Source organism: Rissa tridactyla, chromosome 1 (genome assembly GCF_028500815.1).
Source record: "Rissa tridactyla isolate bRisTri1 chromosome 1, bRisTri1.patW.cur.20221130, whole genome shotgun sequence".
In the NCBI taxonomy this organism is placed as follows: Eukaryota; Metazoa; Chordata; class Aves; order Charadriiformes; family Laridae; genus Rissa; species Rissa tridactyla.
The window spans coordinates 186004506-186030953 of NC_071466.1; the positions used below are offsets into that span (position 1 = coordinate 186004506).

Sequence of the window (26448 nt, forward strand, 5' to 3'; positions counted from 1 at the left end):
TGGGAGCCCAGAACTGGACACAGTAGTCCAGATGTGGCCTGACCAGGGCAGACTAGAGGGGGAGGATGGCCTCCTTTGACATGCTGGGCACACACCTAGGAGACCATTGACCTTCTTGGCCACAAAGTCACATTGCTGGTTTGTGGTCAACTTGTCCACCAGGACTCCCAGGTCCTTCTCCACAGAGCTGCTTTCCAGCAGGTCAGCCCCTAACCTGTACTGGTGCATGGAGTTATTCCTCCCTAGGTGCAGGACCCTACACTTGCCTTTGTTGAACTTCATTAGGTTTCTCTCTGCCCAGCTCTCTAGCCTATCCAGATCTCACTGGTGGCATAGCCTTCTGGTGTGTCGGCCACTCCTCCCAGTTTTTTGTCGTCAGCAAACTTGCTGAGGGTACACCCGGTCTCCTTATCTGAGTCATTGAACAAGACTGGACCCAGTGCTGACCCCTGGGGAACACCGCTAGTTACAGGCCTCCAAGTGGACTCTGTAGCACTGATCACAACCCTCTGAGCTCTGACATTCATTCAGTTCTCAATGCACCTCGCTGTCCACTCATCTAACCCACACTTCCTAAGCTTACCTATGAGGATGTTTTGGGAGACAGTGTCAAAAGCCTTGCTGGAGCAGAGGTAGACAACATCCACTGCTCTCCCCTCATCTAACCAGCCAGTCATGCCACCATAGAAGGCTATCATATTGGTCAAGCATGATTTCCCCTTGGTGAATCCATGTTGACCACTCCTGATAACCTTCTTTTCCTTCACATGCTTAGAGATGGCATCCAGAATGAGCTCTTCCATCACCTTTCCAGGAATGGAGGTGAGGCTGACTGGCTTGTAGTTTCCTGGGTCCTCCTCCTTGCCCTTTTTGAAGACTGGAGCGACATTGGCTTTCCTCCAGTCCTCAGGCACCTCTCCTGTTCTCCGTGACCTTTCAAAGATGATGGAGAGTGGCTTGGCAGTAACATCTGCCAGCTCCCTCTGAACTCATGGGTGCACCCTATCAGGGCCTGTGGATTTGTGGGTGTCAAGTTTGGCTAAATGGTCTCTAAGCCAATCCTCTTCAACCAGTGGAAAGTCTTCCTTTCTCCAGACTTTTTCTCTTACCTCCAGTGTCTGGGATTCCTGGGGGCCGGCCTTAGCAGTAAAGGCTGAAGCAAAGAAGGCATTCCGTAACTCCATCTTCTCTGCATCCTCCATCACCAGGTCACCCACCTCATTCTGCAGCAGGCCCACATTTTCCCTAGTCTTCCTTTTGCTACTGATGTATTTGAAGAAGCTCTTCTTGTTGTCCTTGACATCCCTTGCCAGATTTAATTCCAAGTGGGTCTTAGCCTTCCTTGTTGCATCTCCGCATACTCTGACAATGCTCCTATATTCCTCCCAAGTGGCCAGTCCCTTTTTACACATTCTGTAAACTTCCTTCTTCCATCTGAATTTTTCCAGAATCTCCTTGCTCATCCATGCAAGTCTCCTGCCTCCTTTGCTTGATTTCTTACTCATAGGGATGCACTGATCTTTAGCATGGAGGAAGTGGTACATCAGTCTTTGAACTGGAAGAGATGCTGTGTCATAGTTGATGCAAATCTGGTCACATACCTGGAAGAAGACAGGCAGAATGCTAGGCTAGGCATTTAGGTCCTGCACCTATAAGAAGATTTTCATAAACAGATATACAGTGACTTTGCGTTTTGCCGAGTTCACATTAATTTGAGGATGATGCATCTGTAAGTTAGTATGCTCTAAAGTTTGAAGTAATTATGTTTCGTTTCCGTCTCAAGTTAGTTTCTGTACACACTACACCATTCAAGGAAGCCCACAGTTACCAGCAAAGTTACGGCTGTGAAAACATTGTCAGATCTACGTTGTCCACAGCCAATCACTTGCTATTTTGCTTGGATGAATTGAAAGTTGTTTGGTATGCTGTGTCTTTTCATCATAAATGAGAAAAGCAGTAGATGGTCATGCACAAAACCTTTGTAACACATGACGTGGTGCCTTGTTTTCTAACATTCTTGTTCAACTGGTAAACATCAGAATTTATATTATGGGTCTAAGAAAGATGCTTTCCCAGAGATACAATGCTGCTTTTATTTCTGTTGCATTTCACATCAGAGAACATTATACTTGGTACTTGGGCCCAAATCCTTGGAAGTCTTCAGGCTCCAAGCATAGGTTTTAGAGGATGATTGAAAGTAAAAGTAGTGTAGCTGTAGGGGAACTGGCTCAGGTGTGAGAAGTGGTCTCGCTGCAGCAATAGCATGCCCAACGTTCCTTGAAATTGCGCCTCAGTCCTCTTGACCCAGAATTTCTTTAATTTCTAAGCCTGATCTTAGCACTAGTTATTCCTTCACCTGTGTCATGATATGGTTTTTCTATATATTCCTAACATAAATGAGCTCTTTGTAAAGCACATCAGCCTAGTCTGCTTCCAGTCAAATACATCGGTAGAGGGAGAGATGTGAGCAAATACACCCTTTTATGCTGTGTTCTCTCCTCTGGGGAATGGGAAAAAAGTTTTAGCCTGACGAAGTTCAAACCCAGAGATGCTCCTCTCAGACGAGAGCTCTGTCTGCACAACTCACTCCTGTGCTGTGCTTGGGAGCATTCCTCAGTCCTTCTGATGGAGGTGTGTCACCTTACACGAAGGTAATTTTCTTTGGGACAAAGAGAAGGTCCATAACCCTAGAGCACAGCGTTTGGCTCTTCTGTTGCCTGGGTAAGAGCTCTGACTGCTCTGACTGCTCTGACTTCTTACATTTCAGAGGGCACCTGGCCCCACTGTCAAGAAGTGCATCCTTCTCTCCCTCCCTTTTCAATACTGGAAATGCAGGAGAAGGCTCTGAGCCTGTGTATCCCAATTTGAGAAATGTACTTCTTTGCAGCCCTGGCTTGGATGCCAGCATCTTTCAGAAAGACCTGGATGCGTCTCTTGTCCCCATGGCTTTGGCAGCTTTTCACGCAGTGTGCTGCCATCCGTGCTCCCGTGCACCGTGTCATCCTGCACCGGGAAGCTTTGATGTCTCACTCAGTGCCGGGGTCTCATGCCACAAGGCTGGTGCCTGGAACCTGAGAGCGGGAAAGCTCAAGCCAATAACCCTCATGTTCTCTCTCGGATGAGCCTTAAGACCTCATCAGTGGTGCTGTTACGCAGAGCAGCTGCAAACCAAAGCCTGGCATCTCCGGTGGCTGCTTACAAGCACTGGGCTAGACCAGCGCCCCGGAGCAACTCTTTACATCGGTGATAACCTCCATCTGCCTAGTTTCCCCTGCAATTTTCTCTGTAGGTTGTTGTGACAAGAGCATTGCTCATTCCATATTGTGGATACAATTAACAGCTGCTGTGTTTTCTGTCAGAGCTGGTTACATTTCTGCATCCGCAGAAGGGGTGCAGACACATATTGGTGCATACACATATTCACAACCGTATCTGGAGCGTGCTGAACCTAAATACGTGAGCACGGCTTCCCGGAATGCAGCGTGCCAAAGAGCAAATCCACGGATCGACTTCAAACTGTAACTGGTAAAAATTTTTAAGTTCTTCAGAATCCCTTGAGGCAAAACTACTATTTATGTGGTTTCGATCTCATTGCTTAAGAAATAACACAGCCAGCTGATCTAGTGCTCAGCTGTGGCTGTTATGCCCAGGGCTTTATTTGGGCAGCAGAGAAGACCAGCACTGCCCTAGGAAGAGCCTGTTCCTGGGGAAGATGCTGCCTTTCACTGCTTCCCAGTGCGTGCAAAGGAGCGCATATGTGAGCTGTTGTCTTCAGATGATTTACTCTAATCTCCTTCTGTAGCTTGTCAGCCCATCTGGCCAGTGAGGCAGGGGGGCCATAAACCATCTCTTCGTGACCTCTCTCCTCCGGAGAAGGCAGCCTCTGCACTCCATGCCGCAGGGACCGTGTTTCGTGCCAGCCTGCCAGCGGCCTGTGGCCACCTGCGTGGTTGCTGAGTGTAGTCCTGTTGTTACCCATATATTGTGATTTTTGCATTTTGCAGCCTTTTGCAAAGATGGCTGTAGGAACGGAGGAGCCTGTATTGCTTCCAACGTGTGTGCCTGCCCACAAGGCTTCACTGGACCCAGCTGCGAAACTGGTAAGATTTTAATTGAATTTACGATGAAGGTAATCCAATAAGGATGTTTGAGGTAATCCAAGAGTAAAGGATTATTAAAGTGTGCGCCCAGTAGGAGGAAGCTGCTACTAAAAAGTTACTCACTTTTCTTATATGCCTCCCAAGAGACTATATTGCAGCAGTTCTAATTAGAAGCACATGGACTGCAAAAATGAGAACATGAATTAAGACATCTTGGGTTTTGATGTTTCATAATTAATAAGATTATTATAGACTTGCTTTTCACCTCAAATGGCCTTTGGTATCTCCTATAAATGGCAGATAATCTGACATCTAGAAATAAATTCCATTAATTGATTACTTCTGTGATGTAAATGTGTGACTGGTTCAGTAGCCCGCCTTCCCTTGCAACCTTATTTGAAGACTTCTGATTATCTCAGTGTTCTGACTCAGTGTTAAGGCAGGTTTCAGTGTTCCTACTGCTTTTACTTCCTTTCGCAGGCATTCTTTTAGCTTCCTGCTACCCCTGAGAATGGCAGTGCCACAAAGCCTTGTTTTTGAACTTTATTTTTGAAGTCTTGGATCTAGTCAAATTATATTGCCCAGCAGAGTATGTAGAATGTTAATACATAGCATCTCAAGTGCCTGTAAATAATTTCTCAAAGTTCAAACGAATCGTTTCAGCACCTTTATTTATTGCTGCAGAATTTTTAAATGCATTCTAACCGTACATGCCTCCAGGAGTTAAAAGGGAGAAAGCTCGCTTAGATTAATTGGCTTCAGTATGCCTAATAAAAGGGCAGTCTGCCACCTATGATTGACTATTGTTGCTGTTCTATATTGCCTTCAATAAATCTTCCGAACTGAGGAGAGGAGGTCATTTGAGCAAGTATAGCTTTTGTCTGACTTGTAAACATGTCCAGCTTAACGAAAAACACAGACTGATCTGAATTCTGTATTATCTGGTCCATTTGAGAGGTGAGAAATATGATTGTTTTCATTCTTGTGTGTTTGAGTGGGTATTACCACAGTACACAAGGGGTATGCTGTATGAAAAGCAGTATCCTGATCGTTCATCTATTTCTAGAAAAATGTCAAAAGAGCAAGTTTTCAAGTATTCCTCACTGTTTCACAGGGTGCAAATAATGTGGTACAGGATACCAAGGTCTCTTCAGTGTAAGAGTGTTTTCGCTTGGAACAAATTGCATGCTAAAATAATGCTCAAGTATTAAAACAGTTACTTTGTTTTAGTAATATTTGTCTTATATGCTCCTTGCAGCATTCTGCTGTTCTCAACTAAATATAGCATGTATAGTTTCAAGGCCCACATTCATCTTTTCCAGCTTTATACTCCTATCTGAAGTGTGTAGACTAGAAGCATATTTACTTTAGTCTCCTTGTATGGTCAATAGCTTTTCTGAATTGCCCCTGGAAGTCCTGTGTCTGCTCCCTTCTTTAGAGGAGAACCCAAGGACACTCTGTTCCCAATTCAGAAAGCTCAGGCACCTTAAGTTAACCTAAGTTAGGTTAGCTTAAGTGTATTCGGCCCCCAATATCTTTCGAAAGCAGCCGGACTGCTGGCCTAACTGCCCGTCCTTCCTGCCCTTCAGGAAACATATAGGAGGGCAAGTAGAGACCTGGACCATATCTGAATGCCTTTCCGAATAGCTGATCTCAAAGGTCAGTAAGGTAGTTTTCACCTGCTGTCTCAGAGCTAGTGATACTGTTGTTACGATTTGGAGCCAGTTTGCCAGCCCCCAGCCAGTTTCATAGGTCAGCTTTGCAAGGAGAAGCCCCTCTGTCCTGGTGGGCCTCCACTGGACATCATGTTTTTTCTTACTGTTGAAATAAGTAATGCTAGAGATCAGCCACAGGGTCTGGTCACCTCATTTGGGTATTAATGTGCAAGAGCAGGATTGTAATCTACTTGCAGATCACTTTGAAACATAGAGTCTGAAATACCATCGGAGTGGCAAATGGAAGAGGTGTCCCGTTGATAAAGAGCAGAAGCTGGTTTGTTCTGAGACTGTGTTGTAAAAGAAAGCCTGAGCTTCAGACAGTACATATTCACTCCCAGTGAATGCCACGGAGTTTTCTGAGGGTACTTCTCGTTAGGCTTGAAGTGATTCAAGACATTCATACTACGAATAATTTATGCTGGAAGCTTCCCATTTTGAACAGTCACTTTATCTACAAAGGTGATGTAATCTTTTCTAGGCAGACATCTTTAGTTCCAGTCACATACAAGGCAGGAGGAGGATTGATGTAAAGACGCCAAATCTATTTTTAAACCGCGTGTTACTTATTTCTGTTTATGCTACATATATTTAAAAACTGCTTACTGAAGAATATTGGCATTTTTAACTTAAAATAAAACATACAGTTATATAGAAATTGTCAGCAGCTGCTGAATCTATGAATTAATTAACAGGAGATTGAATCCACATCCCAGCAATAACCCAGAAAATACAATCACCAGTTCTTACTGTTTCCTTCTGTAAAAGGTGGATTAATAGCTCTGTTTAAATAATTTCTCCGAATCATAGAAATATGAGGTTGGAAGGGACCTCATCTTGCCTAATCCCCCTGCTTACAGCAGGGTCAAATAGAGCTGGTTTCTCAGGACTGCACCCAGCTGGATTTGGAGCTCCGCAAGTTCTCTGGGCAACCAATTCCAGTGTTCAGTCATCCTCACAGTAAAAAAAATATTCTTTTTGTTATATTCAAATGCAATTTCTCATCCCCCTAATCCCTTTCCTGGGCATGACTGAGAAGTGTCTGGCTTCCCCCAACACCATTGGTAAGATCCCCCTCAGCCTTTTCATTTCCAGGCCAAACATCTCAGCTCTGTCAGCCTCTCCTTGTAAGACAGGTGCTCTGGTCCTTTAATCATCTTCGGCAGCGCTGTGCTGGTGCTGGATTTGCTCCATGTCTCTCTCATACTGGGGAGACAGCACTGGACCCAGATGTGATCTCAACAGCATGAAACAGGGGAAGGATCACCTCCCTTGACCTGCTGACAATGCTCCTCCTAATGGAGCCCAGGAGGCTGTTGGCCTCTTTGCTGCAAGGGCACATTGCTGGTTTATGTTCAACTTGGTGTTCACCAGGACCTCCAGATCCTTTTCTGCAAAGCTGCTTTCCCACTGGCTGGTCCCGAACCTGTACTGGTGCCTGAGGTTGTTCCTTCATAGCTGTAGGACTTGGCATTTCCCTCTGAACTTGGTAACAGTCCTGTTGGCCCACTTCTCCAGCCTGTTGAGGTCCCTGTGAAGGGCAGCACGACTCTGGTGTAGCAACCTCTCCTTCAAATTTTGTATCATCTGCAGATGTGCTGATGGTTTACTCTGCCTTATTGTCCAGATGTTAAACAGTACTGGCCCAGTACGCAGTATTTACCCAGGCGTACGCTGCTAAGTGACTGGGCTCCACCTGGATGTTGTATCACAGCCATCTGAGCCCAGCCATTCAGCACATTCTCAATCGACGTCACTGTCCATTTATTTAGTCTGCACTTTTTAGCTTGTCTGAGGATGTTATGAGAGCATCAAAAGCCTTCCTGAAGTTAAGATAAACAACATCCACTGCTCTCTTCCCATTTACCAACCTAGTCATCTTATTTTAGAAGACTATCAGGTTGGTCAGGCATGATTTCCTCTTCATAAATCAATGCGGACTGTTCTCAATCACCTTCTCATCCTTAATAAGTTTGGAAATGGTATCCAGGAGGTTACCATCAGCTTCCCAGGGATGGAGATGAGGCTGACTGATCTGTAGTTCCCTGGATCCTTGCTCTTCTCAAAGGTAGGAGAGATATTTGCTTTCTTCCGGTTCTCAGGAGCTTCTCCCAGTCACCATGACCTTTCGAAGATAATTAAGATAGGCCTCTCAATGACATCAGCCAGCTCCCTTAGCACTCCTGGGTACATCCAGGATCCCAGGTTTGATCAACCTGTATTTTTTCCAATTTATTTAGATATTGATCCTCCTCTACCAGGTCGCTCTCAGAAGCATAAGATGGAGAATTAACTATTACTGCTAATCAGGTATCTCCATGAGAAGAGGTATTCGCTCATGTGGAGTGCCTTGCAGTTAACAGAGCTGTTGCAATGCCTTAGAATGATCTGTTGGAAGTCTTTTAGATTAATTGTAGCCCGTACCCTGTGGAAATGGATCAGTGGAATGAGGAAGCAGGTGTAAGAATAATGTGCAGATGTATCAACATCCAGAACCATTTTTTTTAATTGGCAATAGGACATAAAAATGAGACGTGGGGGAATTCCTATTTCTCTTCCCAAAGGATGTGGGTTGAGGCATTGTTAATGTTGGGGATGCATTAATTGGCTTAGGGATGTGGGTTTTATGTGTTAAAAGATTTTCAAGTCTTAAAAGGCACAGTAGTAGTTAATCCAGTAGAGCAGCCTTCTGCAGTGTAGAGAGATGAGACTACCAAGCAAATCTAAAAATATTTGTGACTATTAAACTTTTTCAAAATACCTGACTTAATACTGTCTTGTTTGATTGTAAAATTATGAATTCTTCAATCGGCATTTTAAAATGCTGTCTTAAATTGTATTTCAAAAGTATTTCATTTTAGAATCCAGCACAGGATGACTTTGTTACATCTGCTTAATACTACTGTAACTCCCCTTTAATTTGATGACAGAGCTTTAGGAGTGGATTTGTTCTGCTATTATATAGGCATATCTGCATGTATAAAAGATTACTGCATTTTTGCTGCTTGTCAGCTTCTTTTTTGAGTTCCCACACTCGTTTTGTGCTTTGAGTGTTCCCCTGGACCACTTTTAATTATGCATGAGATCAAATAGCAGAGTTTCACTACTAGTAGTGTTTTGGTGTAGTTTTTCTTAACGGGTTGGCTGGAAGTATGTGGCTTTTTCATGGATGATTGGCTGATACTTGCATTTCCTGATAGAAGACTTTTCCTTGGATATCGTGGGAATCATGTCCACCTGTTATCGAACAATCCATGGCAAACTGCTGAAAATAAACTGGCACACAAAGCTGTTACCTATGAAATGAATTGTTGAGAAAAAGCTTAACTTACAGATTCTGCATTCATTCCACCATACAGTATTACTAATAGTTGGCTTAATTAAGTGTGCATCTGAATTTATGAAAACAATGGTGAGCGTGAGGTATGCGAGATCACCCTCTCTTATCTGATCTCTTTTCAGAAATAGTCAAATCCAAGGAAAATATAGTATTTGGCTCTTCTTTGTATTTTTTCCCTTTTTTTTTTTCCACATATGGAAAGCTCAAACAAAAATAGTGTAAGTGTGGCAAGTACTTCATGGAGAAGGGAAAAAAAAATTGAGGTCGCTAAAAAAAATTTTTGCAACTTTGTGCTTAACATTTGTAGTTCAAAAAACTGAAATACACTCAGACAAGTGATTTGGGTAAATAATTGTTAAAGACCAGATCTCTTTAGAGTTTTGTGCCACTTTCTATATAAGCTAAATAATTAACATGCGTTAACTGTTGCTCTTTTCAGCAAATCCAAATTAATTTGTTCAAGCACATTGACCATAATAATAGCAGGCTTCACATTATTGAAGACTATTATTATTCCTGTTCCAAAGGAAGCTTGTGAAAATCTTTTAATTCTGATACCCCAGTTATTAGGAAAATATTTTTACTGGTATTGGAATAGAAGGCTTTGTCAAAGTAACCAGAAAGCTTAACTTCACTGATTTTGCAAAAATGAGGTATTTTGGTACTTTCACTATCACAAGAGAACTGCATCCATTTAAGCCCTTGATCCCTGGTGTTCACCTAAAGCAACCACAATCAGCTTGTGGCCAGGTAGGCTCTGAAACTAAAACTGTGACACAAATGGCATTTGAAGTCCAGAGAGCATTGAACCAGTTCTGAAAGAACTGGAATTACTTTTGGCAGAACTCTTAAAAAGTCTTGGCCACAGTCTCACGAAAACTCGCTGTAAGCTCTGAAAGTATCACAGTCAAAACTTTCCACGCAACTCAGGAATCTGCCATTTGCTCACTTTTATTTTTACAATGAAGATTTAAATCACTGATAGTCGGATTGGGATTTGCAACAATAATACTAAAAGGCTCAAATTTGTGGTACGAGTATGCAAGATCCTGCACAAACCTAGAGTAATAGGAGCGCCCTTTGACAGTTCACAGTCTAACCAGGGGAACCCAGTTGCTTGCTGGGATAAACGAGTGTAACATACAAACTCCTTGAGCAGAAAGCATTTTAGGGTTAATCATTTTATTGTCTGAAATCCATAAGGGGTTGCTGGGCTTTTTAATGAAGGAGGAAACAAAAGAAGGGAGCAAGAGGAAAGTGGTGGCACGAACATGAAGGCAGCAGAGGCTGTCCAGAGCAATAGCTGTAGGAAGAAGGGATGCCTCCCATAGTTCATTAGTTTTCGTAGCCCACCTGGCTTGCTTGGATCCTGCTGTTCTGAGAATTCAGGCTCCTGGTTTTGGGGAGCCAAATTTGAGACTTAGAGGAAACTTGCGGTAGGAAATGTTTCAATACGTTAAAGGGCTGACTTCAGTCCACAGAAGGAAGAAAACATTGAGAAGAAGGAAATTTAAAGAAACAAGAAAATTTTAAGAAACAAATAGTACTTGAGCAATATTCACAGTGTAAAATATTTTAATAGATCCCAGTGTGCAATGAATGGGGAATTTATCATATTCTGAAAGTCAGGCCTTTTGAAGTCACTCAAGGCTGGCATTTCAGCTTCAGTAATTTTCAAAGTTCGTAGGCTAATCAAAACTTTTCCCTTGGTGCAAGCAAAAAAATATAATAAATAAATCACCTAGGACAAAACACAAAGAAGCCAAATTGTGGCTTGCAAGCGGTTAAGATCTGGCCTGCATGCTGGGCTGTGGCTGCGGTGTCAGGTCCTCATGTAACCCAGAGCCCTGTCTGTGGGAGGAGGTGAGCGAGGATGGATGCTGGAACTGACCTTCCCAGCTCGTCGCTGGGCTTAGCTGTATGCAGACCCTAACCCTAGGGAGTCACCGCCATTTGGCCTCCTTGAGTCCTTCCAAGTGCTCCCCGCTTCCTTGGCAACACTCTTGGCTTCCTGCCCTGTGGAAATTTTGTTGGGTGGCATGTTGGGTTGGGAAGTCTGACCTTTCCAGCCATAGCTTGAGTGTAAATGGAGACCTGGAGTTCTCAGTGTCCTGTTTAAACTGGTTTAACTTAAACTTGTAACGGTAAATATCTAACTGTATTCTATTCTGAGGAGCTGAATCTCTGAAATGAGAACACTTCTGAATTACTGCATGCACCTGCATTTAATTAATATTTTCTGTGCTTTCCGTTTCAGCAGAAAGACACAGACGCCAGCTGCTAAAAATAACGTAATGATTTTGCTGAGGATGCTGAAACATCTTGCTTTATAACTTGCATCTTTGCTATATAAAGTCACTACCCAGCTTGCACATACTGGGTAACGAGTGGTCTGCTGTATGCTCTTGGCCTTCTCAAAGATTGCTATTTGGCATGTCAGTTACTGATTTCAGAGGCAAGAACAGTGTTGTTTGAGCTAGCATTGGTTTATTGAGGTAATGCACGTAACTGGTGTGTTTAGTGATGCCACATCTTACTCTATATTACTCCATTTTCAATGCTGTCTTACTGTAGGAAAAGCAGATAGTAGAATCATGGGCAAACTTATGGGAAGCATCCTATAACATCTACTTGTATGTCTTCTTTAAACATAACGGCTAATTCTTCTTAAGAACACTAATACAGCACTATGATTGTTTTTCCATACGTTGATACAGAACCCTAGTAATGAATTTTGAAATTTTTCTGTGTGTTTTGCGGTCCTGTCACCGCACTACAATTACGCCCTGTGAAACCAGTACCTTCACATAGAATTTTTCTGGTGACTTGAGGAGAAGTTAGCAGGAAATTACTATATGAGTTATTTCCTTACCAAGCCATACCAATATATCAGACATCTGACTGACAACATTTCTGCTCTTCTTGTGGTTGCAAAATTCTGTAGTGTTTTCAAAATATGAAGGTACTTTTGAGAATTGAACAAGCAGTAGCAGGGGGTAGGCTAAACTCGACACGTACATGGTGAACAGTGTAATTTTCCAGCTGCCCAGAGTGAAAGCTATTAAATTTTGCCTCCTGAGCTACTCTAGGCAAATAGTGCCTAAGAGCAATGATTCAAATACGGAACTGTGCCCCAGTGAACCATCCCATCCAGTACCTTGGTGGTGTCACCAGGTCCTTTTAGGACTTGGAAAGTCTATACATCCTTTTTTTCTTTCCTTTTGGCTTGTCTCGATTTCAGATAAATAGTTTTTGAGCACAGTAATTCTAGGAATTTGGACCTCTGCACATCTTACAGGCTTCCACATGATTTTGTTTAGTTAGTATAGTTTTCTGATGTACGGCTTAGGGCACAGTATATTGTATCTACGTCTGACTAGTGATTAATAGGGAGAAATATCCTCGGTAATAGGGTGTCTGTTCCAGACAGACAGGCATAATTTGTATTGTCAAATCTGAAATTCCTGGAAAGCCTTTGAAAAATCTTGTTTGGCTGTTCTGGAGCAGAGAATACAAAGTAACTTTTGGTTCCTATACTCTTGTTCCTACGTTCCTGTGTTATGCTTTACGTAACATCATGAGGTTAGGAGCCATCATCTTCACAACTTCTGTTCTGATCAGGAGCTTTGTTCATATGATACATCTGGTGAAACAGAGGAGGCAAAGAAAGCAAGCAGATTATGGCCTTCATACTTGTGCATTTTCAGCTTCCCAAGACTGAGCAGGGTGAGGGGGGATTTTCTCTGTACCTCACAGCTTGGATCTCTATGGGTATTACTGAAAAGCTGGTACTGAAAGTCCTGTAGAGTTCTGCTGATGAAATGGTGTATTTTCCTTAGTTATCGCCTTCTGTAGTCAGTCAAAGTTACTTTATTAAAAGTACCATTACCTTCTTGAACTGTCTATCAGTAATAAAAATTAATGACTATTTTGTCCTTTTCTTTTTTTTTTTTGCCATGCTCCTTATCTGTTTTGATTTCTAGGCAAACATGATAAAAATAACTGTTTTCCTAACTGATCTCCCTCTTATTCTTTCATCCTGGTTCTTGTATTCAACTGATATAAATTGATGCATATAGGGCTGTGTGCTTTTAATGAGCTGCCTTTGCATATGAACCAGGTTCTCTTGTTTATTGCTATTAAGGAACAGTAATAACAAGTTGTAATGAGTCATTCTAAAATGTCCATTTGCACTAATGTGAAAATGACTCTTTGCCATTGATGGTCAAGACCATTTTGATATCTCCAACCAACCCTAAGAAAAACAAGGACCATGAAGCATGCTATTGTAATGCTCACTCTTTAAAATATTTCTGAAGTCAGGCCTTGGGTGAGCAGGAGTCCTATTAAGTTAGAGTCTAACTGAAGGAACTATAACATGCAATGTGTTCGTAGCTTTATTCATAAATCATCTGCCTCCTCCACAACTAATTAGTATTCTAGGTGAATAGCTGCCCAGTACAACATGTGTAAAAATAAAACAAGTTGCTACTAATGCTTGTACCTTTAGAAGTAATAGGTGTACCATGGTTTGAAAAAAGTCAGGATAGGGTTGATTTCAAAAGAGGCTTTACCCCCATAAGGATCTCAAGTGTGATGAATATTTCTAAGCTATTTAAATGACTTCATGAAAAATATGTTGACTTTGCCTAGGTCTGAAGTCACTGCAGAGCATTTGATATATTGCATCTTAAGGAACACTGATCACTAAAGAGGCAAATACTACAATCTCCGCTTCTTTAATTGGACTTCAGTTGCTCCTGTGAACATAGGCAGACAGACAAGAGCAAACACCAGCAGAAACCAAGTAGAAGCAAGGGGTTTAACTCTCTCCTGACTGTGCCTCTCTTTTGACCAGCGTATTCTTTAAAGCTGAAGTCCCACAGAGGCAGGGGAGAGCATGTGGAATGCGTGATGCCGTAGCAGCTTTGCTGCCAGGGATGGTGGGTGGCAAAGGACATGTCCCTCACTCCCTCTAAAACAAATACGTTCAAACAAAGAGGTGAAGGCTGAAAATTCATCTAGACACGAGATGAGAGCTCACAAATGATGACATTCTGTGGGAGGAACAACCTGGATTTGTTGAGGATCTTAATCAGTAGGGAAAGCTGCAAACCCTATGGAGAGTTTGAGCAATAATCTGGTAGGAATTAAATTAGAAATGCAGGTTGTCCAGGCTGCCGTCACATCTCTGCACCCTTTGACTTGTCTGAGATTTTTCCATTGTTTTGTATAAAGGGTGTAAAATGGAGAAAGTTTCTTTTTCCTGCTCAGCCCAAAAGAATTTGGAAGATCCTTTCAGATAGAGGAACAAGAAACTCTATCACAGATCCTCTGCGTGAGTTTTTTTTTTTCCCCGTAGGAAAAAAATTAAGGGATTTGAAGGATTTTTGTCATAAATAAGCTTATGAATCTTGGGCATGTGATGTTTACAGTTTAAGAGTAACTTTCAATTCAGAAAGGACTGTTCCTTAGAAGAGAAATAATACTGCATACTCCACAATAGCAATAAAAATCTAGCAAAGAATTAATGAGCATTGGTTGAATTGTTATTATAATTAAAAATTCCATCTTGAGCTAACTGTATGCCAGTAAAAGCCAAGTCTTCATATTTACTGTTACAAGGAAGTTGAAAACAGAAAAAGAAAACACGATTGGCAGTCTCCGGAACTGTAGTAGAGAGGTGTTCAGCCAACCCCTGGAGATCAAGCCTTTCCTGCAGGGAATTCTCTATTTAAACAATGCTCCAAGTGCTAATTCAGGCTACGGAAAAATAGACATATGCAGCCAGCAGATGGGTTGCAAACATGGCATATATGATATAGATAAGCTGGCTGTAAGTGAGATTCCGAAAATCGTCGTGCTGGTGTACAAAATAGCTTATTACCCTTCCCTCTCCTTAGATATTTCCCCTGAACATATATAATAACATGAAGTTAATTACATGTGCTGGTGCTGTATTCCACCACTTCCAAATATCCATAAAATCTAAAGATTCTTAGAGTGCAGCAGAACTGTACGGGAGACTATTATATTTCTACAAAAAAACGCCATCTACACCAGATCTACATTGTGAGATCTGTTTGAAAAAAAAATAAAATACGCAAGACTTAAATTACTATCATTTGAGTGTCCTTCTGACTTCTGTGATCTGTCTGTGCTACCAAATAAAGCAGGCAGGGGCTGCAGCTTTCATCTCCGCAGCTTTCATCTCCAAAGCTCAATGCCCTTTGTCTCCCCGCTCCCCAAACCATGTTGGCCTCTTCTCTAGTTCCTGTACCCAGGTGTGTTACTGTTCCCCAACCCATGCCTCGGTATCGTCACATGTGGTACTTACCGAATCAGTGCTTTTACTTAAAATTCTTCACCCAGAGTTCTTTAGGTACAAAAAAGAGGGCTGGTAGAAGCACTTTCTCCCCATTTTACAGATGTGGAAATCAAGACATATGGGGAAAGTTGAGTGACAAGGTTTGCATAAGGCGGCAATGGCAAAAGTCCACATAAGATAAAGGTCATCTCATTTCTGCACCCCTTGTTCCTCTGTTCAGATACATCAATATCTGAGAGAAGACATAGTGGGTTTTATGTCATTATTTTTTTTCTGAGTGGGAAGTGTAACCAATTCATAAAACCTAAGAAAATACTTTTCCTTTGGCTTTCAAAAAGGACATGTTCTAAAATTGCTAGCTCATTAAATTGCAGGAAAAGGTTTGAAAGTTGTCTATGAGAGTAAACAAATCAGAACTGCAACGAGCCATGAGGAAAGCCAGGGTTCTGCGGATGAGATGTTTGTTCTTGGCTGCAGTGTCTGGAAGGGAGGTCGCCCTAATCCCTGTTACCACCAGAATTTTTCTCAGATATGAAAAATAAGCTTAAAAATGAGCTGTGAGACAAGGGCTGGTGACTTTAGAAGCTTGGGAAGTTTTACTTTGCTTTACATTTTTACTTATATTTATTCACAAAGTAAATCTTTGACAGAAATTAAGCAAAAAATGCCCACATTGACTTTGATGAATATTCTAGATTTAGGCATGAACTCTACTTACCTCACCCTTTCTGTTTTGTAGCTTAAGGTGCTTTGCTGCTTCATCCTTCTGTGTCTTTTTCTCCCTTCATTTTCCTTGCCTGACAGAGTTTCTTGGGTTCTTATTATTTCTTTCCTCCCTCCGAGTCTTTGTCGGTTTTAAATAACAAAAGATTTTTTTCTCTGCTGAAGAGCCTAATACAAGTACTTATCTTTTTCTCTTTATATTTTCTTTAGCTTGTTGCAGCACTACAATCCTATATGTAGCAGCTTAAAAGAAGGAGACAAGATTTTTTTGTTATTTATTGAAACATCAAAATGCATCCACTACTTAGCTATTATTTGCTACGGGAAAGAACCTCCTTAACTAAACATGAAAACTAAAATTTCAATTAGGTTCTTAAAATACAGTGGGCTATAAATAGAACGTGAATAGTGCAGCTGGGCAGCATTATAATAGAATTTCCTTCCGTTATATAAGGGAGATAGGGATGACCTTCATCACTCACTGTAAACTCTCTCTTTTATGAATTACGAGCCATTCAACTATTAGTGGAATTAAAATCTATAACACTGCCAATCATTGCCGCGTGTCCCTGTGGAGCCCTTCATCTTGCTGTCAACATGAGGGAGCCTGCAGTCTCTGCAGATCTATGCCAATGATATGTTTATAGCCCAAGCAAAGGAATAGCGTGCTTCTTTCCTTTTCTGTACTTGAACAACTTTGTACAATCCCTTCATGATTTTACGCTTCAGGAGCAGCAATGTAAATTAATGATCACTGGTGTATGGACTGAGAGTCATGGTAGCAAGTCACTGGTAAGAAAGCGGAGGTAAGAATGTTTTGAATTTAAGCACACATATAATATATGTGATACCCTGAACAAAGGGTAGAAGACCACAACCGAAGACTAAGTTCAAATCAGGATGTCAAATCAATTCCTAGCCAAAACTTTGTTTGAGTTGCTTTGTGGCTTCTTTTGTTTGTTTTCCTTAAATGGCCTCTGAACTAAATACTTGGAAATTTACCGTAATTCATACCAGAGCTGATCTGGAACAGCTTTTTGCAAAGCTGAACCCAAACTAAGCTGACAATGTGCTGGTTGCATCCTTGGTTCATATATATGAAAGTCATAACTCATGTTTATGACTGACTTGACTCCTCACTTGAGGAAACTCGTGATCTTTGGTCAGTACACTGGCCAAGTAAAGCCTTCCTTCCCGCCCATTAGAAAAGAGGTAACAGCTGGCCAAACTAGCTCTTCTCTTTTCAGACAAATCAATTCTCTTTTGCTTAGGACGTGGCTACTATTACCCACCAAGTGACACATTTAGTGATAGCACCACTGTGTTAGTCCTATTTCTAACGTGCAAAGGGAGCTACGTAACTTTCAAACACTGATAGATATCTAAAATGGGTTTGTCAGTGTATTTCAAGGTGTACAAGTTTTCTTGCTACCTTGAAGAAAATAATTACTTTTGTTTTTCAAGGTAGGGCTAACAAGGAAACAGAAGCATGTGTTACAGTTAAGATGAGGTGCTGTACTGACAATGACGGACAAAGTGAAAGCAAAACCACATCTTTGTCAACGACCAGAAACAGAGGCCCAGGACCTCTTAATTAATCTTTCTAATGGGGATTGGCACAATTGGTTTCACAGAATCTTGTTGAAAAACATATTCTTTTTTTGTTTTCTTTTACACTATTCCTGGATGCCCCTAGCTCATCATGGCTAATTAGGTGTTCTGAATTATCATCTGCAGTTGTTACAAATGTCACCTCCTTTGATGCTACTGGGTGTGTAAATGAGAGACTGTCATAGTTTCAGTTATTGGTGGGGTCTGTGATTGATCAATTTTTGACAACAAAGAATTGTTAACAGGGCTGTGTGGTGAAGCAGTCAGTGGAAAATTCCCTTTCATAACATTTCTATCTAATTTTGGAGCGCCGCCACTGCCACACATGAAATAACAACACGATTGAATTTCTTTTTGCTGGCATTTAGCAGGACCTATGGGGGTGTGCAGAAATCAATGGGGGATCAGGAGTCTGGAAAATTACATACTTGAAGAATTAATGAACTATAATTCCGTATTACATTCTCAATCACATTTTGCTTCCTTTTCATTAATGGAACTAAATTAGTTTTCCATGGACAGAGTACTTTAAAAAAATGCAATCATGCCCTTGCTAGGATTAAAAAAAAAAAAAAAGACGACCTGTTTTAACAATAGTTATTTTTTTGTGCAACATGACAGTTGGAAATTTTTAGTGACAAACATATCTGCAGCAGTGACTCAACCTGTTGAAGCAATTTTTAATGTGACATTTATAGCCCCAGCACTAGTTTCCTGCCCTTTGAGCCAGATTATGGTTTTAAGGTGACTCAGCTAGAATTTCTGGTAGATCTGGGAGGTGTAGAGATAGAAGCAGCAACTCCAAAGACACTCAAAATGCATTTTTTCTGACACAGGCCTAATTCATTATCCAGGGGAGCAGGGGGATAAAAGGCCACGGTCTTCACTCTTCTCTGAAGGCTGCATCTGAGATAACTGATGTTTCTAATGCTATATCGAGAAAGTCCTTTTGCTCACCAAATTATGTTATGCTAGGATAAAATGTGAGTGACTTTTCTCTTTGCTGTGCCCCACAGGCCAGCTGTAATCCAGCTCTTCGTAACTTAAACTTGTAACAGAATGAAATGTTGGGCGGGAAATGCAATTAAACTCAAGAATATTCTGTGGTCTAATGAAAACTTGGATGTGAGAAGCCATACAGTGAAAAGCATGCCCTAGTACTCACAACATGATATCATAACTTTAAAGAGTCACTGATGGCTGAACAAATCATAGTGAGATTGTAAACAAAATCAGGCTCTAGGACTTTTATTGACCAAGGAAGAAAGTTCCTCTGGGAATCAACAGCAGCGTTAGAAGAAAGGAGCTGATCAGACTTTACAAAACAGATTTAAAAAGCATTCTAAATAACTTTTGTTTTCTGGCATAACTGATACCTTCATGGATTATTTCAGCAATCTCAGTTTCTGTATTCTTGGGGGTTTTATTCCTCTGTGTGATATTTATATGCACGTGATATATGGGAATGTAGTGGGATGGAAATCCCAAAAGGTGATATTTTGTTTTAACAACAAGATAGTTCCAGTGTATTGAACTAGTTTCAGGCTCTTATATCTCTCCACTGGGACCAGTTTTTTGCGTAAGATCTCCAATCAAAGGTCTGATTGAACAGCAGGGTCTTCTCAAATATCATCATATTAGAAATCTGCTGTCACATGAAAACCAATACAAACACTTTTCTCTTCTTAAATGCGAGAGATGGGACTCTAGAACTTGCAGTAGAGATAATGAACTCTTTTCAAAGCTACTCCAGAAAATTGAGTTTTGAGAGCAAATACATTGTGCAATACAGTGAACTTCTATTTTATCCTACTGAATAAGGCCTTTTCCCCCTTGTATACGTATTTACTAAAGTCAGATAACTCAGATACCATCTTAATCCTAATGAGCATTCTGTTATCTAAGCATAAGTCTGAATAGTTGGGACATAGTCTTTTATACCCAAGTCAGACGTAACGTCCTTGAAAATGTATGGACATATGCAAAGACATATCAGAGTCTGACTGTTCCAAATGTACCCATGAAAAAAAATATTGAAGATCTCTCTTTTTAAACAGCTTCATAGTCCCCTAAACCACTTTTTCAGTAGTCTGTCTCTGAAATTATTTGTCTCTCAGTGTTTGCACTTTATTTATACTCTATATGGGGCTGGGATGTGGGTGGCTCTGGAGGTTAGCATTAGTCTGGAAAAACTGTTGCCTTTGAAATGAGATCTCAAATTTAGCCTAAGTCAGTAGTGACTGAGCATTATGGAAGTTACTGGCTGCTCATTAATCTTTATAAATATACCCAGTGATAATAACCCAATTAGCACTGGGACAGATTATTGTAATTGGGATTAATTGGCAGTCTTAACCGACTGCCATGTATTATACTGTCCCAGAAAAACTTCCAGGATGGAAATAACTAAATTGTAAGTATTCACAGCTGCCAATCTGTGGTGTTGCCTTCTTGACGGGAGAGGCCTACTGGGGCTTTGGTTTGTATTGACCTGGATAAAGCAGTTACGAAAGAAAGGCTTTTAGGACTAAGTTGTGCTCTGCGTCTCTGTAACTTTGTGCTTGATGGTGGCATACAGGCTTTTCTGAGAGGAGGATTTGATGATTAATATTTCAGTCTTGGATTGAGTAAAATAAAATGGTATAAATCCCCTCTTCTTCCCCCATGCCATGGTTCTTTGTTGAGTGCGGCTTGACCACATTAGAGAGCTCGGTCCTACTGCTGGATGAAAGAGCACTGCTATCTTTCAAATTGGCAATTTTATACCACTTTCAATCTTCAAAAGCTCTTATTATACAGAAATTCTCTAATAATATTCATCAGACAGCTAGCTTTCCTTTTTTCTTACTGTACCAGTGGATAATTTACTAATGATCTTATTTGACTCTTCAGGGAGTAGGGTTTTCTCAGTCTCCCCAAGAGCAAGGGGTATAACAGCTGAAACTTGCCACAATTCAGGAAATGAGTGATTCTGAGGTATAAAGGTGATTTGGAAGAGCAAGGATTTTTCCTGTCAAGGGGAGCTAGGTGTATACAGCACTTACTTTCAAAATGTCAGTGACTGTGTTTCTACTTTATTAGAGTGGGGCTCCAGTTAACAAAAAAAAATAAATAAAAAATTAGGGTTTTTTTTCCAGTTGAAAAATGTGTAACAAAATATGGAAATAACCAAGCTGACTGAATTCAGCTTAAGAAAAATGCACAGGAGAAAACCTGAATATTTGAAAACCAAATCACATGCAACGTAAGTTTGAAATAACCAGTTACCCTTTGTGGCAGTAGGGTATGTACAGTATTGCCATGAGTGTGTCCATGAGTTACATAGGGCAGAAAGAGTCCCCATGTTCCTGGTGCCTTGTGGGCTCATCAGTCTCACAGGTGTGTTGTGTTCTCCAGCCACAGTGTTTCAAGAGCCAAAATCACAAAACTTCTGCCGTGCAAACCCTGTAGGGTGAAGTACAGCCAGAGCAGGCGATGCTGAAGTGCGACGGTACAGCTGTGTAGCTGCTCTCCAGCTTGGGGGGAAGGTTGCTTTTAGCGACTGTCTCGATATTGCTTTCTCTTCCAAACCTGGACACTCCTATCAGTGGGGTGGCAGATTTGGTATGTGCAATTGTGCTCTTTATTTGAAAAGGAAAGAGAAAACTCGAGAAAAATGCCACCTACATGATAATCAATGGGAGTTCTGCCATAAATTGGAGCAGGGCCAGGATGAGTCTGTTTGCTCTGGCCCATCACACATATGAGACTCTTATTTTCCTTCCAGATAGGGTTGCTTTCCTTGCTTCTTATAGCCAGTTAAAGAATGGGACTTGCATACTCAGAATGTCTGTTTTATCTGTTTCCTTAAAAATGTCATCACCTGCTATTGAAAAAATACATCCCTCCTTTCCTTCTACTTAAACATTTTGTTTAATTTTTTTCATAAGTGAAAATATAAAACCTTTCAGTAACTTCCGTCTATAGAGTAATATTTCATTCTTCATGCCTTTCTAGTATAGCATCAAACAGGACTTCATTAGTGCTGTTAATGTTCCATATAGCCCACTGATACACCATAGCCACTGGCCAAGCAAAACTTCAATCAGTTTTTCTTCTCTTGTCAGCTCACACCTCTGACTGAGCAGCTGCAAGATGATTCATCAGAGAATGTTTCACCATAGGACAGAGAAAAATTATTTCTGGCTGCTTTTCCCATACTAATAAGATAATTTCAGTTGTAGAGACTTTTGCAGCACTTCCTGAGCCATGCTATGCCCATTTGAAAATAGAAATCCTTTTATCCAAATGTCAAGAAAATTTTCCATTAAATCAGTGCTTTGGCTCTGCAAAAAAAAAATTCTGCTGCGTTTTCTTGTTTAACAGGGTTGCGACAGTTATATTTTGTCCCATAACAGAGCAAGTTTCTACTAAAATTAATGATCAGCATTACCTGTGAGATTTAGAACACAGTTCTGTGCATAAGGAACATCTATATTCTGAAACCCACTGGCACGTGCTGTAAAATGTCGTTTGCCTAAAAAGTTAATGGTGAGAAGAATTGTTCTGGATTTCTTTTGTTTGCTTCAAAATCACATAAGGAGTAACGGGCTATGCAGCAATGGTTCCAATGCAAAGGGAAGAGGGATGGTTTCAGGCAAACAACCTGTTAAGAACAGTACATTTCTTAAGGACCAGCAGCGTGCTTCCATCCACGCTTGTTACGGGAGGGCTTCTTACGTGACGCCCCTAAACTTCGCATGCAGCCATAACAAAACCAGAAGAATGTATTTCTTTGTTTATTGGCATCTGTAAAAGCATTTCATCCCAAGTAATATTTCTTGTGAGATAGGTTTGTCAGCTAGTTTGCAAATAAATACAGGAAAGCGGCTTTTGTTGTCAGTTTACCAATACTGACGTGACATTCAAGGCTTGTTTTTCCTGAATAATCAGTAACTGACTTCATCAGAATGCATTCAGCCTGTGCCTGCAATACTGTGCTTATAATTATAAGGTTTACAGATTCACAAATAAATTGTTCTGAAGAGAGGAACAGAGGCTTTCTTTAATTCATATCTGTTACTTTGACCTAAATAACACTTTTTTTTCCACCTCATCACCAATAAATACATTTCATGTTGCCAAAGAAGAAATGTATGCCATCCATTGTCTTAATGTATGTTATTGAGTATGAAGTTTCAAACTGAGTCTGAACAACACCTCTGCTCTTTCAGCCTCTCAGGTTACATGCTTCATTGATTTTCTGGGGCTTGGTACTTTGTCCAACCCCAACAGGTTATCTTATACGGACCAGGTGATGCCAAGCACGTAGCATGGTAACTCAGATTCTGTTCTGCCAGGCAAGCCATCTCCCAGGCAGCGTATTCCCCAGTGGTAAGGGAACTTCTAGATTGTAGTCCTTTCTTCTTTTCCTTTCCTTTTTCTTAAGTAATCTGTGGGTATGTGAGCGAATAGCAGTAGATAAGGCGCAGACTGCAAACCAACCTTTTCTCACTGCACTAACATAATTTTCATTGATCTTCCTCTGATCTCTCAAACACCTCTGAGGTCCCACTGGCTCCTGGCTGCTCACAAGAAAAAGGCCAGAGTTTATACTGATTTAGAGAGAGACACGCTGAACAGGAAGGTGGTAAAGGTTTGGCATTTCTCAGTCCTGCAGCAGGACTGCTTAGATGATTCTCCTGGATTCATAGTGGAGTTGAAAATTCTGTGTTTTTAACCAGTAGAGACTTACGAGTTAATTTGTGGTGCACAAAGCATGAAAACGCATTCTTGGTGCAATATTCCAGCAGGAGTACTGGTAACTTTCATCATCATAAATGCTGGTAATGTACACCAGGCGTGCCCGGTTAGAGAGACTGTGAATAGAAAAAAATCAGACTGAGTCATCATAATGAAGATTTCTAATGAAATCTCATCAAGTATCTGTAAAGCTTTGAAAAACCAATGCACTCATGATATGGTTGTAAGGTTATTCCAAAGAGATGTTATTTGCATGTAAATAAAATACCCAGAGCACATCCCACCTACCCCCTGACGTGTATAAGAAAAATGCAGCTCAAAACCAAATGTGGGTGACTGAGTGATACCTTATAGTTTATGCAGGCATCCCCCACATACTTAATAAATTTCTTGCCTTCAAATGTGGAACGACGTGTTTTCGTTGGATAAGGAAGCCTTGGGGTTTTTTCAAGTTTGTGTTTGAATAGATTTCATAAGAGACCAGAGTGAGTATATCTTTATCTGTGCACACATTAGTATTCTCGGAAAGAGATTTGTTACCTTATTGCAGCTCACAATTAATTTTCTTAGCCAGTTCATACTTTCTCCTGTGCAAATAACAGATGACATAAATGGGAGCTAACAGGGACTGTGGGCAGAATTTTGACGTATTTTACATATATCTCAGTGGTCACATCACACCTTTCCTTCGTATCCGCATCCCGGAGGATACTGGATCAACTGCTGAGGTACTTCTAAGAGTCTGAGTCTTAATTTGTTATCTTAGTTCTTCGTTTTAAAGATTCAACCTGTCAGAGAAAGGTTGAATCCTTACTTTGGCCAGAATGGCCAGTACATCAAGGGCTTATTCATTACTTAAACTCATGGTGTTAGGGTTTAGAGCATTTTGTTTCTGAAGGCAGTTTGCATGTGTTGTGTCGCCCTCTGTGCCAGTTCCATAGACACCTCTCGGTCAGCTTGCTGCTCAAGTAGGTATGCTACCTCTGGTATAAACCACAGTGATAGTGCTATGAATCTGATAAGGAAGGACACGTTTTTGTCCCTGTTTAACTCCATTCTCCTGGCATTCCCTAACTGTTAACAACACTCATACTCTGGGACCTGATCTTGTAATACAGCTTACTGTGTAATGGAAGGCACTGGAAATGAACATGTCGCAAAGTTCTCTGCATCTCTGCCAAGTCCATGAGGTCAGGTATCTGCAGGATGTGCTTTGGTGGATTTTGGATCTAGCGAGTGCCTCCAGAAATCCATTCTACGGTCAGTTGTTACTCTGAGGTTTAGTCAGTGGAAGTTCATCTTTTAACAAACACATATCCCAGAGGAATTATCAGGAGGAGGAGAACGTGTTGTATTTCATCTTCAGGGTCTAAGCATTTGTTTGTAATCCCAGCTGTTCTCTTTGATGGTGAGAGAGGAGACTGCAGTCAGTTATGTCGACAGAGGTGCTGGTGTAAGTCAACAGAAACTGCACAAGATAGGGAAGCCCTACTAACCTACAATCGGTGTCACCAAGAGCATAAGCAAGGGTCAGAGTGAGTATTTAAGGCCCCTAGAAACAATCTTTGTTTATCAGGCAGCCTGCACTTCTCAAAGGGTTAATGTCTCATTATTTGAACTGGGATCCCACTCCTTTCGTCATACTGTGGGCAATTTACACAGATGTCAGGTTATCTGTCATGTGTTGTGACAAAAAGAGTTGCTAATATGTAAACAGTAAATTGGGATTAGCAGAACCTCCACTGTTGGCAGGGCCAACACCATTACCCAAGGCCTTTATGGAAATGCTTGAAAACTTTACTGCAAATAATTCTGGAAATTCAATTGTCAGTAATGAAAATACTTCTGTGAAACCCAGAACTAGTGGAGACATTGTTTTTCCATCAGATGAACGTACCAGTTACCTCTGTGTGAATTTTCTCCTTTTTTTTGCTATTCTTGATAAACAGACATCGATGAATGCTCAGATGGCTTTGTTCAGTGCGACAGCCGTGCTAACTGCATTAACCTGCCTGGTTGGTACCACTGCGAGTGCAGAGATGGCTACCATGACAATGGGATGTTTTCACCAAGTGGAGAATCCTGTGAAGGTCAGTATTTAAAAAAGGGGGCTAGAGTTATGACTCGCATTACATTAATATCTAGTATCTCTGACTGTACTGGTCAAGTATTGTCTTGGACACTGTACCGATGAAAGTTAAACCTTGCCCCAAAGCAATCGTGGTCTAAATAAGCATCATAAACAAAAGGCAAAAGAATATAAAGTATTAATATTCCTAACATGTAGGTGGAGCGTTAGTGGCCATTTCTGTGATTTGCTAAGATAATATGTGAAATCAGGCACGGTGCCTAAAACACAGTTTCCCTGGCCCTACATCTGCTTCTGTGCATGGTCTTTGCATAAGTGATTTCCCGTGGGCTGATGGTGTGCACTATAATCAGTCACTCCACAGTAATCTGTTTATATGTCAGGTTCTTTATATGTAGAAATGGGCCTCAATCCAGACCTCAGTTCCTCCACTTCATTCCTTGTACACTGAAATAGTCTGCGATGAAAATATTTCCCATGGCAAAGAATGATTATGCAGCCCTGACACCCTTACCCACACCTGGGTTAATACCGCTCTGCTCCTCCTGTGCATAGGCGAATGGGTTGTAGAAAGTTGCAATCTGAAGAACAACCTTACAAAACGGGAAGCTCAGTGGACTTAGGGCTGGGGCAAGGTGCAGGGGACAAGAAAGTGACGGGGGACAAGGAAATGGGAAGGTTTTCTTTGTTTATGAATGCCAGAACAGCAGGTTACTAAGAACACAGTTATTTTCAGATGCACATCTCTTAGTATGGAGTGTTACTCAGCTTTTAAGATATTGCGTGCTGCCGCTTTTAAA

General features: G+C 41.1%; 1 protein-coding gene across 2 annotated transcripts in view; it reads left to right on the forward strand.

Annotated features, from left to right (window-relative positions):
• NELL2 (neural EGFL like 2) overlaps positions 1-26448 on the forward strand; it is a 156574-nt gene that overhangs the window by 112964 nt on the left and 17162 nt on the right. For both annotated transcript variants that reach the window (XM_054187934.1, XM_054187932.1), the window contains exons 15-16: positions 4005-4100; positions 25509-25649. In XM_054187934.1, coding sequence (XP_054043909.1) covers positions 4005-4100; positions 25509-25649 — 237 coding nt within the window. The remainder of the gene's footprint in view (positions 1-4004; positions 4101-25508; positions 25650-26448) is intronic.